Here is a 15,254-nt window from a genome sequence, read left to right on the forward strand (position 1 = left end):
AAGAGCGCAATGATGGTGCCAACTTGGGCCAGTGAAGCAACATCCTCCACAACTAGATTGAAGAACAAAACAACAGCAACTTGTCTGTTCCCCTTTCCCCAATTCCCCAGCACTGTTCCCATCCCCCCAATTCCCCAATAAAAATCTTAAAAAAAAAATATCCTACTGTGAAAGCCAAATTTTTTATCTGAAATCTTCTTAGGATGGAATAAATATTTTCAATTGCATATAATTTATATTGTATATTATAAATATTATACATATTCATATTTCTGACAAATGTGTAGATATAGTGAGAGATGACTAATAAACTTTTTAAGAGTTCATCTAGCGGTTCTGCTCAAGATGGCAAAGTAGGTAAATGTTGTGCTCCCATGACAATTTATAAGTAAATTATAGAACAATCAACCTGTAGAACCATCTAAAGACTAGCTGAGCAGAAGTCTAAAGAAATAAAGAAGAAGCCACATCAAGACTGGTAGGAGGGGCAGAGATATGAAATAGGCTGGTCCCCATACCCTCATGTGACTATTAAAAATCAGGAGGGATATCTTGCTGCAAAGGTTCTCCTTGAGGAGCAAGGGGTCCTAGTCCTATACCAGATGCTACAGGCTGAGCACCAGTGCCAGGAAGAGGAGCCCCCACAACATGTGGCTGTGAAAATCAGCAGGGATTCCATCCATCTGGGTGATATGGAAGTCTGCTAGAACCCCAGGTGTTGTCATAAAGTTCCTATGCACAGACTCACTTGTTCATAGGCACTCACTCTGGGCTCCAGCAAAGGAACAGAAGCTTGGGAGGTGCCAGAGACACACAGGGGAAAACTGAGTTGTGGCTTCAGGATGAGGACTGGAAAGACAGCCACCATTGTCCCTGTGTTGAGCCCTCCTCGCACATGGCTGGCAGATGGGCACCATATTTTCTGTATTGAGTTCTGCTCCAACACAATCAAATCTGAATCAGCATTGGCCTTGTGAACTGCACTCATTCAACCCTGATGACTTTCTGAAACACTGCCCCACACAACTGGTTCAACACCAGAGGCTTTTTCAGTGGCAGGCAGATGGCCTTGACCTGCACTACAGTCTTTCTTTAAAAATGCCTCAGAAGTCCACAGGCCCTAGGTGAGCATCAACTGGTCTTGGTGTGACTAGAGACTTGCTGTGTGGTCCCAGGCTAGCATTGGTACCAAAGCCAAATCTGCATTAACCCAGAGAACACCACTCAGCACACCCTAGTGACTCCCTAAGACCCCACTTCATCCAACTTTCCAACCACCCGAGGCTCTTTCAGCAGCTGAGCCTTACAGGCACCTAGGAGACAGCAGCAGGCCTTGAGGTGCCCAGTGCCTTTTTCTGGGCTGTCCCAGGCCTGGTACTGGTGGCAGCAGGCTTCAGTTCACAGCGTAGCCTCTCCCACATGCCTCCAGGTCCAACACAGGCAGCTACCAACCACAGATGATTTTGTAACTCCTACCAGTATCCCAGGGGTGGTCACAGGCAGTGGCTGACCTTGGCCTACACAGGAGCCCCTCCCAAGAAGCCCCAAAATCAACATACATTGTGGCTAGCTTCAGACCAAAACAGAGCACTACACAATAAGCTCCATAAGTGGCACACCCAAAAGGTAGTCTTGGCAGGCACCAGAGCTAGCTGGTGCACATCCCACTCCATGGGGTCAGTCCTTACACAGCAGCTCATACATCGTGGTTGTGGCCAATCCTCACAGACAGTCAGCATGAGGGTCAATCCCACTCACTGACATGCAAACAGCAATCAAGGCTCAACTAAAACAGGAGGGCACACACAGCCTATACAAGGGACACTACTGGATCACCCAGCTGAGTTGAGCAGAGAGACAGACACTGGACCACACAGGACACTTACTACATAAGGCCACCTGGCCAAGACTGGGAGACATAGCAGATCTACCTAACACACACACACACACACACACACACACACACACACACACACACAAAGGCAGCCAAAATGAAGAGGAAAAGAAACATTTCCCAAATGAAAGAACAGGAGAAAACTCCAGAAAAAGAAATAAACAAAATGGAGGCAAGCAACTTACCACATACAGATTTCAAAACACTGGTTAAAAGGATGTTCAAAGTACTAAGTGAGAACTTCAAAAAAGAGATAGTAAGCATGAAATAGGACATACAAACCATAAAAAAGTAAAAGACAGAAGTGAAGAATACAATAACTGAAATGAAGAATACACTAGAAATATCAACAGCAGATGAGCTAAAGCACAGGATACAATTAACAATTAGGAAGACAAGGTAGCAGAAATTTGGAACAGCAAAAAGAAGAAAAGAATTTTAAAAAATGAGGGTAGTTTAAGGGGCCTCTGGGACAACATCAAATATAACAACATTTGCATCATAAGGGTACTAGAGGAAGAAGACAGAAAGCAAAGTATTATAAACCTATTTAAAGAGTTGATGGCTGAATACTCCCTAACTTGGCAAAGGAAATAGATGTATAAGCCCAAGAAGTATAGAGAGTCCAAAAACAAGATAGACACAAAGAAGCTTACAGCAACAAACATCATAATTAAAATGTCAAAGGTTAAAGACAAAGAGAGAATCTTAAAAGCAGCAAGAAAAAAGCAGTCAGTTACCTCCAAGGGATCTCCTATAAGTCTGTCAGCTGATTTCTCAACAGAACTGTTGCAGGTCAGAGGGATTGACATGAAATATTCAAAGTGATGAAAAGCAACAACCAACAACCAAGATTACTCTAACTAGCAAGGTTATCATTGAAATTGAAGGACAGATAAAGAACTTCCCAGACAACAAAAAGCTAAAGGAATTCATCGTTGGCAAACCAGTGTAACTATGTAAAACTTTATTTCTTAAAAATGACTTTTTCTTTTTTCTTTCTTCATGATTCAAACTGGCCTTGTCTAGCCTAGTAGTACCATGACTAACTTGCTTCTTTTCTTTCCTTAATCCTTCCACCTTTGCACATACTGCACAACCACTCCCTTAATCATTAAGTCCTTAGGACATGAGATTCTGGTCACATCAACCAGTCTTAGGGACAAAGCCTCAGGTCTGTTGACCACAGAATCAGAGGTTTCAGTCAAACTAAAGATAATATCTTGGCCTCAGATATTATTTGTTGTATTTCAGCTTCAGATCCATAAAGACAGAAGTATCCTAAGGGCAGCATCTCCTCAAAACCAGACAAAATGATGCCATGACTGACATCAGGATTTGATGCAATGGTCAAGTGCCTCCTATCCTAGCCCCAACCACCCACTAGAGCCCATGACTCCAACTTTCTTAGTTACCATGAATAATGATTTTCCCCCCTACATAACCTATCCTCTAAAGGCCAACAGGGAGCCAGATCTTTGAGTGCTAGCTCACCTGTGTTTCTGGGCTTGGTGTCATTTTCCCAAATAATAAACCTTTACTTTATTTGCAGTAAATCCCTATTCATGTCCTGCTTGGCTTTGATAGCACAGTCAAATGAACCCCTTTTAGTTCTGCAACATCAGTAATAACAATAAATATTAGAAGTATTTTTTAAGAATAAGAAGGGAGAAAAAACATAAAGATGAATAATAAAATGGCAATAACAATACACTTATCAATAATCATTTTAAATGTAAATGGATTACATGCTTCAATCAAAAGATATAGGGTAGTTAAATGGATAAAGAAAAATAAGACCCATAAATGTGCTGTCTACAAGAGACCTACCTCAGATTAAAAGACACACATAGACTGAAAGTAAAGGGATGGAAAAAGTTATTTCATGCGAAAAGAAATGAGAAAAATTCTGGGGTAGCCATATTTATATCAGACAAAATAGACTTTAAAACAAAGGCTATAATAAGAGACAAAGAAGGACATTACGTAATGATAAAGGAATCAATCCTACAAAAAGCTATAACCCTTGTAAATATTTATGCACCCAACATAGGAGCATCTGAATATATAAAGCAAATATTGACCAACATAAAGAGAGAGAGATCAATAGTAATACAATCATAGTAGGGGAATTTAAAACCCCATTGACACAAATGGACAAATGTTCCAGACAAAAGATCAACATGGAAACAGCAGTCTTAAATAACACGCTATACCAGATGGATTTCATTGATATTTTTAGAGCATTTCACCCCAAAGTAGTAGAATATACATTCTTTCAAGTGCACATGGAACATTTTCCAAAATAGACCACATGTTAGGCCACAAAACAAGTCTCAATAAATTTAAAAAGAGTGAAATAATTTTAAGCATCTTCTCTGACCACAGTGCTATGATATTAGAGGTCAATTACAAGAAAAATACTGGAAAACACAAAAATACATGGAGGCTGAATAACATGTTACTAAATAGCGAGTGGGTCAACAATGAGATCAAGAAAGAAATCCAAAGATACCTTGAGACAAGCAAAAATGAAACATAATGACCCCAAATCTATGGAACACAGTGAAAGCAGTCCTAAGAGGGAAATTCATAGCAATGCAGGCCTACCCAGAGAAACAAGAAAAACCTGAAATAAACAGTCTAACTTTACATCTAAAGGAAATGGAAAAAGAACAGCAAATAAAGCCCTAAGTGAGAACAGGAATGTAAATGATAAAGATCAGAGCAGAAGTAAGTGAAATAGAGACTACAAAAAAACAATACAAAAGACCAATGAAACCAAGAGCTGTGTTTCTTGAAAAGTTAAACAAAATTGACAAACCTTTAACCAGATTCGTCAAGGAAAAAAGAGAGATAACCCTAATAAATAAAATCAGATATAAAAGAGAAGTGACAACAAGTACCACAGCAACACAACAAAAATTTTAAGAAAATACTACAAGCAACTCTACGCCAACAAATCAGACAATCTGGACAAAATAAATAAGTTCCTAGAAGCTTACAATCTTCCAAGTCTGAATCAAAAAGAAACAAAAAATCTGAACAGACTAATTACTACCAATGAAATTGAATCAGTAATCAAAAAGCTCCCAAAAAGCAAAAGTCTTAGACCAGATGGTTTCACAGGTGAATTTTACCAAATATTCAAAAAAGAATTAACACCTATTCTCCCGATACTATCCCAAAAACCCCAAGAGGATGGAAGGTTTCCAATGAAGCCACCACTACCCTGACTCCAAAACCAGACAAAGACATTACAAAAAAGAAAAGGACATAAAATTATAGGTCAATATCCCTAATGAACATAGATGCAAAATCCTCAACAAAATATTAGCAAACCAAATTCAGCAATACATTAGAAAGATCATACACCACAATTAAGTGTGATTCATTCCTGGCATGCAAGGTTGATTCAATATCTGCAAATCAATTGAAGTGACACAGCACATAAACAAAATGAAAAATAAAAATCATATAGTCATATCAATAGATGCAGAAAAAGCATTTGACAAAATCCTGGATTCGTTTATGATAAAACCTCTAAGCAAAGTGGAAATAGAGGGAACATACCTCAACATAACAAAGGCCATATGTGACAAACTCACAGCTAATATCATACTCAATGAGGAAAAGCTAAAAGATTCCCCTTAAGATCAAGAACAAGACAAGGATGTCCACTTTCACCACTTTTATTCAACATAGTTCTGGAAGTTCTAGCCACAGCAATCAGACAAGAAAAAGAAATAAAAGGCATCCAAATGGGAAAGGAAGAATAAAATTGTCATTAGCTGCAAATGACATGATACTATTGGGTTGTCAGAAAAGTCATGATGCATTTTTGCAACAAAAAACACAGAAAAAAAATACATCATGACTTTTCCAACAACCCAATATATATAAAGAACCCCAAAGATTCCATAAAAAAACTATTAGAATTGACAAATGAATTTAGCAAAGTAGCAGGATACAAAATTAATATTCAGAAATCAGTTGCATTTGTATACACCAATAATAAACTATCAGAAGAAGAAATCAAGAAATCAATCCCACTTACAATTGTTTCAAAAACAATAAAATACCTAGGAATAAATTTAACCAAAGAAGTAAAAGACATGTACTCAGAAAATTATAAGACATTGAAGAGAGAAATTAAAGAAGATACAAATAAATGGAAACATATACCATGCTCATGGATACAAAGAATTAATATAGTTAAAATGTCCATACTACCCAAAACAACCTATAGATGCAATGAAATCCCTATCAAAATACCAATGGCATTTTTCACAAAACTGTAACAAATAATCTTAAAATTTATATGGAACCGTAAAAGACCCCAAATAGCCATGGCAATCCTGAGGAAGAAGAATAAAGCTAGAGGTATCACATTTCCTGGTGTCAAATTGTACTACAAGTTTATAATAATCAAAATACCATGGGATTGGCATAAAAACAGACACATAGATCAATGGAACAGAATAGAGATCCCAGAAATAAACCCATGCCATTTAATGTATGACAAAGGAAGCAAGAATTTACATAGGGTAAAGACAGTCTATTTAATAAATGGTGCTGGGGAAACTGGACTGATACATGCAAAAAAATTGAAACTGGACACCTTCTTACCACATATACAAGAATAAACTCAAAATGGATTAAAGACTTAAATGTAATACCCGAAACCATAAAACTCCTAGAAGAAAATATAGGAAGTAAACTCTCACACATTGCCCTTAGTAATATTTTCACTGATATGTCTCCTTGGGCAAGAAAAACAAAAGAAAAAAATAAACAAATGGGACTATATCAAACTAAAAAGTTTTCTCAAAGCAAAGGAAACCATTGACAAAACAGAAAGACATTCTACTAATTGGGAGAAGATATTGGTCAATGATACATCTGATAAGGGGTTAATATCCAAAATTTATTAAAGAAAAAAAACTTGTACAACTCAACACCAAAAAATCCCAAGCAATCCAATTAAAAAGTAGGCAGAAGACCCAAGGAAGACATACAGGTGAACAATAGATATATGAAAAGATGCTCAACGTCACCAATCATTAGAGAAATGCAAATTAAAACCACAATAAGATACCACCTCACTCCTGTCAAAATGGCTATCATCAATAAATCAACAAACAACAAGTGTTGGTGAAGATGTGGGAAAAAGGGAACCCTCATGCACTATTGGAGGGACTGCAAATTGGTGCACCTACTATGGAAAATGCTATGGCATTTCCTCAAAAAAATAAAAATAAAAGTACTTTATGACCCAGCAATTCCACTCCTGGGTATTTAGTCAAAGATATCCAAAACACTAATTTGAAAAAACATATGCACCTCTATGTTTATGGCAGTACTATTCACAATAGCCAAGATATAGAAACAACTGAAATGTCCATCCATAGACAATTGGATAAAGAAAGTGTGATACATTTCCAAAATGGAGCATGACTCTGCCATAAAAAAGAATGAAATCTTAGCATGTGCAACAAATGGATGGACCTAGAGGGTATTATGCTAAGTGAAATAAGTCAGACTGAGAAAGACAAATACCATATGATCTCACTTATATGTGGAACCTAAACTACAGAATAAATGAGCAAACAAAACAGAAATAGACTCATAAATACAAAAAACAAACTGAGAGTTGCTAGATGGGAGGGGGTTCAAGGATAGGGAAAGGTGAAGGGATTAGGAAGTACAAATTGGTAGTCACAAAATAGTTATGGAGATTTGAAATACAGTATGGGGAATATAATCAATAATGTTGTAAAGACTATGTAGGGTGTCAGATGGGTATTGAACTTACCAGGGCAATCGCATCATAGATTATATAAACCCTAACCACTGTGCTGTACACATGAAACTAATATAAATAATATTGAATGTCAACTATAATTAAATATATATATATATATATATACATAATCACGGGATATAAACTACAGCATAGGGAATATAATCAATGGTATTGTGATAGTTATGTATGGTATCAGAGGAATAGTCAACTTGTTGGGGTTATCATTTTATAGGGGTGTAAATGTCTAATCATTATGTTGGTTTTACAACTGAAACTAATAAAAAAAATTATAAATTGATAGCTACAAAATAGTCACAGGGATGTAAAAATACAACATAGGGAATATAATCAATAATGTTGTAATAACTATGTATGATGCCAGGTGGGTACTAGGCTTATTGGGGGGATCACTCCAAATTATTTGTGTCAAACCATTATGCTGTACCCCTGAAATTAATATAAAATCATATTTAATGTCAATTTTAAGTGAAGAAAACAGCAAAAAAGGAAAAGGCAGAAGAAGTTTATGATTCTGGTAAAAGTTGATCAAAAGGTCAAAGCAGGCATTGCCATAGCCTGTCAGGGTACAGTCACAAAGAGATTAAACATGAAGGATGCTGTTAGCTCCAAAGCAGAATCATGGCTGAGCACATCTCTGAGTTCCATGAGTGTGTCTGATGATGTGCCAGCTACTGATGCTGCCTGGCTGATGAGACCAAGTTGGGAGATCTGAGAGAGTGTGCCCATCTCAGAATCTCCCCCATGCCCAGTGAATGGATACACTGGACTCCAAGGAGAACAGCCTTTTCAGAGAATATGGTTATGTGAAAGATGTACAGTTTTTTTTTCTTTAATAAAGATTAGGGTACCCACCCCCCCAAAAGCACTTTGTTTAAATCCAAAATATTGATTCTTTTCTTTAAAGAGTTTCATTAAAATATAGCTAACATACGATATCATATTAATTTCAGGTGTACACAATAGTTATTCAACATTTATATATCTAAAGAAATGATCATCACAATAAATCCAGCCACCTAATACTGGCAGAGCTGCCTTCCAAAATACTGACTCTTACCCAGACATGGCCTTCATAGGCTGTTCCCAGGGCTTTCTGTGGGTCTAGACAGAGGATACTGTTCTTCTGTTGAGAAGGCACTGGACAAGCTCTTGGAGCTTTTTCTACACAGGTTGTGTGACATGAGAACCCACATGCTTTTTTTAAAAAAAAAAAGATTTTTTTTTAAATTGGGGGATTGGGGGACGGGAACATTGCTGGGGAATTGGGGGAAGGGGAACAGACAAGTTGCTGTCGTTTTGTTCTTCAGTCTAGTTGTGGAGGACGTTGCTTCACTGGCCCAAGTTGGCACCATCATTGCGCTCTTCCCGGGCGAGGCAGATCAGTCGCCGGCTTCTGGATGGCCGCTCACTGCGGCTGCTGGCCACTCACGCTGGCTGCTGGCTACATACGGTAGCCCATGGCAACTCATTGGCTGCAGCCTACGCCATCGCAGGCGACTCTTGGCAGCCCAGCTCCAGGTTGAGCTGTTGTTCAGCATCTTAGCTGTAGAGGGCAGTGTCACTGGCCCTCATATGTGGGATCCGAGCCGGGATCCGAACCGGGGCCCTCTGCTGTCCCAAGCCAGTTCTTAACCATCGCGCCACTTGGCCGGCCCGAGAACCCACATGCTTTTTGAAGGAAATAAAGAGATATGGTTGTGGCGGATGCAGTGGTTTTACTCCCTTGGCCCCCCCCCATTACAAAACTACAATTCCCAGACTCCCTTGCAACTAAGTTTTGGAACTGATTTAATTTCCGTTACTGACATGACTTTTTGTGAGACTAAGTTGAACCACGCTGGGAGAGACACAGGGTGCAGAGCATCTGTTTTACCGGCATGGATTCTGACAGGAGTATGAGATCACCACTGCAGTGGGAGCCTTCTCCATTCTGCAGGCAGTGTCCTGACTCTGCAGGCTATACAGCAGCAGAGTCTTTCCTGATCTCAGCAGTACTAACAGGTTCTGGGGGCTACAGCAGCGGTGGCAGCTTCTAATTGGTCGCCTTCTTGTAACACTGATGGCAGCTGTCCCAGGCTCAGCAGAGGCCAAGTGATGCCAGGAGCAGGCAATGCTCCTGGGAGCTCAGCTTGGAGCCTGCCTCTTGGCCCCTGAGAGGTTTTTTAAGCACCTAATTCCCATTTTAAATCCCATTTGTTTAATGCACTAGGACGTGTTTATGGTTAAGGCGACCTGAGCGTCACAGCGCTAAGGGCAAGAAAGTTGTCCTGCTTGGTGCTGTGCCCCCAGGAGCACTCGGCAGGACTGGCGAAGGAAATCAACACATACATAGTCTGTGCCCCAAGATGAGGAGTGAGGTGTGAGTGCAGCGCAGTGTCCCACTGTTTGCTACTTCCAAAAATAGATCCTATTTTTTCAACAATATTTACCATAAACTCAATGAGTAAAATAAAAACAATTACAACTCAAAAATGGCATTCCATTTTCCTGTCACATAACCCAGGGAATTTGGTCTTCACACTCTGTTAGCGCTACAGGGAACAAAATATATTTAAGTGCATTTTCTTCGTAAATGTGGCCCTGCCTGCAGGGTATCCATTCACATAGGCTGTGAGGGATGAGGCTCTTTGCATTGCGCAGAGCCAAGGTCTCCGTAAATAAATGTTCCCAGTAACCAGTGGTCCAGTCTTCCCAATATGAAACTGATTCAGAGAGATTTTTTAGTAAAGTGATCAGTTTACTATCATGTTTCTACAATTCAAAGAGAACAAATCTCTGCTTAATAACTTATCGCAATGATCTGAATGTTTGTGTCCCACCAAAATTCATGTGTTGAAATCCTATTTCCAATGTAACAGTGTGAGGAGTTGGGCCTTTGGGAAGTGGTTGGGTCATGAGGGGTGCCCATGAATGGGATTAGTACCCTTATAAGAGACTCCAGAGCGCACCCTCACCCCTTCTACCATGTGAGGACACAGCGAGATGATGGCCATCTACAGCCCAGAAGAAAGCTCTCCCCAGTACCTGACCATGCCGGCATCCTGATCTCAGAATTCCAGCCCCAGAGCTGTGAGAAATAAATGTCGGTGTTTAGAAGCCATCCAGTCTATGTACTTTGTTATGGCAGCCAGAGCAGACTAAGACACTTAGTATAAAGGTTACGGCTGTGACTTCACATAGCCCTCCCTGGAATCTTACCGTCACAGACGCAGCCTTGTCTTATCAAACCCACCATCAAAGACGTGCACTGGTGACACTTGGTCGGATCAGTAAAGGACGTGAGGAAGAACCGGTGGGTCTTATTCTACAAAACAAAGAGACCAAACACACATTGAATGTTATATAACTTTGAAAAAATGATTCTGGTGATTCCTTCTATCCACCTGGTTCAAAACATCATTTTATATACAAAGAAAAGCCACTCCCTTTTTTCTCACCAACATTTAAGATTCTTGCCTCTTAATTACTTCATAATTGGAAAACCTTGAGCAAGAGGAGGAGGAGGAGGAGGAGGAGGANAAGAAGAAGAAGAAGAAGAAGAAGAAGAAGAAGAAGAAGAAGAAGAAGAAGAAGAAGAAGAAGAAGAAGAAGAAGAAGAAGAAGAAGGGGAAGAATTATTTCAGCGGTGATCAAAAGTTCATTAGTACTTTTGGAACCAAACAAATAAAGCTTGGCCTTTATTATGGCTGATCTATCCTGAACATTTCAATAGATAGGTTTTTTCTTTTTCTTTTTTTAATTAAAGTTTATTAAGGTAACAATGGTTAGTAAAGTTACATAGGTTTTAAGTGTACAATTCTGTAATACATCAACTATATATCACATTGCGTGTTTACCACCCAGAGTCAGTTCTCCTTCCTTCGCCATATATTTGACCCTGTTTACCCTTAACTACCACCTTCTTACTCCCTTACCCTCTGGTAACCACTAGACTGTCTGTGTCTATGAGTTTTTGTTTCTTTATTTGTTTGTCTTGTTCCTTTGTTGTTTTTAGTTTTATATCCCACTAATCAGTGAAATCATATAGTTCTTGGCTTTTTCTGTCTGAGATTATTATGTTAAGCGAAAAGATGCTTTCTAGGTTGATGAATTCCTCAAATGATTTCTTAATAATGGATGGAGTAAGAATTGCCTATGTATACATATGCTTATTTGAGAGGGGTAACAATAAATAATATGGTTTTCATACCTTCTATGGAAAGAAAAAAATAATTTCAAATTTTTATCTTTATAGAAAATTATATGTTTCATTTTCTACTATCAGTAAAAAATAATCTGCCTCAGTAATTGATAAAATCCTATGAAGCAGGCTGTATCACACCTCCAAGACAGATGACATCCTGAAATCTCTAACTGAAACCTAATAACTGCAAGTGTCTTCAAAGAAGTAGCAACAAGTTGGAAATTACTATGGATTTTCCATTTCTGGATCATGCCTCTCATCTCAAAATTATTGTCATAAAGTAGTAATATGTAAATTATAACAAAATCTGGTTTCTCCAAATACTAGTTAGCAAATTTTCTCACCTCCTTTGTGTCTCTGTTTCTTCATCTGCAACGTGGACAGACCTGCTATCCTGCACTGTCTGTACAAGAGCTACCTGCTCCTTATTCAGACTTTGAGCTTAGTCTCCTCTTTTCAGCACTGTCTCCTAAGGAACCTGATGTCTCTAATCCCTGAGACCTTTCAGACTGCTGAAATATGGATTGTCTTGTGACTTTTGGGCATGCCTTGTCTAAGCACTTGACATTCAGATTTCCAAGTTCTCCTAACTCCTCACGCAGACTTTCATCTTCCAAAATTATGTTGTCTTATTTACCTACTCTTTTTCTCTCATCAGTGGGTTTAGTGAGTTTCATTAGAAAGCAGAAATGTGTGCATTTTTAAATCTACTATGCTTAACACAAGGTCTTCAGGAAAAAATGGAAGGAAGAAACAAACAAAAGAAGAAAGGGAGAGAGAGGGAGGAAGAGAGGGAAAGAGAGGAGAGATTGTGAAAAGAAGAAGAAGGAGGAGGAGGAGGAGGAAGAGGAGAAGGAGGAGGAGGAGGTGAAGGAGGAGAAAAGAAGGAAGGAAGGAAGGAAGGAAGGAAGGAAGGAAGGAAGGAAGGAAGGAAGGAAAGGGTTTGAAAGCAAAATCAATTTATTGTCACTTTTTAAGGAACCTGCTAAATTGACAACTAAATGAAGTACCTTAGTTGGAAAGAGGAGTCTGCTGTGATGTTCCTTTCTCTGTATTGTTGGTGTGTGAACTGGGAGATGAACAGAATCTACGACCTGAATCAAAGATAAAAATAAATAAAAGCAAGTTATACTTCTCTACAAAATTATAAGGCTTAAATAATTCCTCAAGTAAGGCAAAATAATTATACTAGTTAATAGACAAAAACACAGTAAAGCTAAAATTTTCACAGTGTTGAAATATATTTTAAGTGATTTAAGTATATGCTTGCAGTTTTCACAAACAAAATATATGTATATTTCATATAATTTATTTCAATTTGGATATTTTAAAATGTGTCTCATAGCATGTAGACTACATTAACAGGATAATATTAATCACAAATATATTTGAAAGAGACTTTCAATAAATACATATATGACCAGAATTTTCAAGAGATTCATTGAGCGGTCGGTTTTATAAGTATAGAAGTGATTTTATGACTGTAAATATGTAGGTATATATTAACATCAATTTAGAGGGTTCAGAAAGATTTTGTGAGATCATTAGTAATAATCTAAAATTTTCAGGTAATTTAGATTGTCTTTATGAAATTAGACTTCAATATTATATAAAATTTAGCTGTCTCCATGATATGAAACTTTTCTTTCCTGGGACCTAGTAGAAATTAATTTTTGAAATTGAAAGAACTGGATGCTAATGGATGCTACTGAGGAATAAAGTTTGAGTGAAGATGCTACACAGTTAAGCAGAGCGTATCACAAGTATACAGATTTGAAGACTATCCTTCCATAAATACCATGGAGAAAACATACATGAAGAAATTGGTAGTAAATGCAGGAGATTCAGGACATTTACCAAATTTACCAACATATTTTACTGCTCTATTTACTATGCATCTCAATGCATAGACTTTTCATATGAATTTATAAAAATGAATATAACAAAAGTTCCCTCTTAGGAACCTTAGATTACATTTATTGATGACTTAGTCCCAATTGTACTTTTATTTAAAGAGAGACTACCTTCAGTCTAAAGAAGAATAACAACATAATAATATTGCAGTAAAAGCATTTGACAAAATTCAACAATTGTTAATGACAAAACTCTGAACAGAATAGGATAGAAGGGACTTCCTTAACCTGATAAAGGGCATCTACAAAAAAGAAAAAAAAGGGCCGGCCGAGTGGCACGATGGTTGAGAGCTGGCTTGGGATGCCAGAGGGCCCCAGTTCAGATCCCACATATGAGGGCCAGTGACACTGCCCTCCTCAGCTAAGATGCTGTACAGCAGCTCAACCTGGAGCTGGGCTGCCGTGGGTCGCCGGCAATGGAGTAGGCTGCGGCCCCTGTGGCAGTGGGTTGCCATGGGCTGCCGTGTGTGGCCAGCAGCCAGCGTGAGCAGCCAGCAGCCGCAGTGAGTGGCCATCCAGAAGCTGACGACTGGTCTGCCTCACCCAGGAGGAGCGCAATGATGGTGCCAACTTGGGCCAGTGAAGCACCATCCTCCCCAACTAGACTGAGTAACAAAAGGACAGCAACTTGTCTGTTCCCATTCCCCCAATTCCCCAGCATTGTTCCCATCCCCCAATTCCCCAATAAAAAAAATAAAATCTTAAAAAAAAGGCAAACATTATCATTAATGATGAAAAACCAAATGCTTTCTTCTAAGAATAAGGAAATAAGGTAAGAATACCCACTACCACTTCTCCTATCCAACATCTAAGGGAAAGTTCTAGCCAGTGCAACCAACAGAATAAGAAATAATAGACATACAGATTAGAAAGAAAGAAACAAAACTGTCCTATTGACAGATGATGTGATTGTCCACATAGAAAATTCCAAGATGTGTCAAAGAAAAAAATCTGAACTATTAAGTGAGTTTGGTAAGGTCACATGACAAAGTTAGCACAAAAATTAATTATATTTCTGTATAATAGTAATAAAATATTGGAAACTGATTTTTCACTAAGATGATTTTTAGAATAGTTTAACGTTCACAGAAAAATTGAGGGGACGGTACATAGATTTCCCATATACCCTTTCCCTCACACGTGCACATAAAAGTCCCCTCCAGAGGATTTTTAATATAATATAATTTTAATATAATAAACTATCGGAAGGAGAAATTAAGAAAACAGTTCCATTTACAACTGCTTCAAGAACTATAAAATACTTAGGAATAAATTTAACCAAAGAAGTAGAAGACCTGTACTCAGAAAATTATGAGACACTGAAGAAAGACATAAAAGAAGATACAAATAAATGGAAACACCTACCATGCTCATGGATAGGAAGAATTAATATAGTTAAAATGTCCATATTGTCTAAAGCAATATATAGATTCAATG

At 38.3% G+C, this 15,254-nt stretch overlaps 1 protein-coding gene across 1 annotated transcript in view; it reads right to left on the minus strand.

Annotated features, from left to right (window-relative positions):
* The window catches only part of LOC109396672 (serine/threonine-protein kinase MRCK alpha-like), a 56,387-nt gene that overhangs the window by 8,225 nt on the left and 32,908 nt on the right, over positions 1–15,254 (minus strand). Inside the window, 3 exon segments of the mRNA XM_019668689.1 lie at positions 8,779–8,915; positions 10,920–11,025; positions 12,915–12,998. Of these exon segments, the coding sequence (XP_019524234.1) occupies positions 8,779–8,915; positions 10,920–11,025; positions 12,915–12,998 (327 nt within the window).

The sequence above is a fragment of the Hipposideros armiger genome, unplaced genomic scaffold, assembly GCF_001890085.2.
Source record: "Hipposideros armiger isolate ML-2016 unplaced genomic scaffold, ASM189008v1 scaffold_532, whole genome shotgun sequence".
Lineage (NCBI taxonomy): Eukaryota > Metazoa > Chordata > Mammalia > Chiroptera > Hipposideridae > Hipposideros > Hipposideros armiger.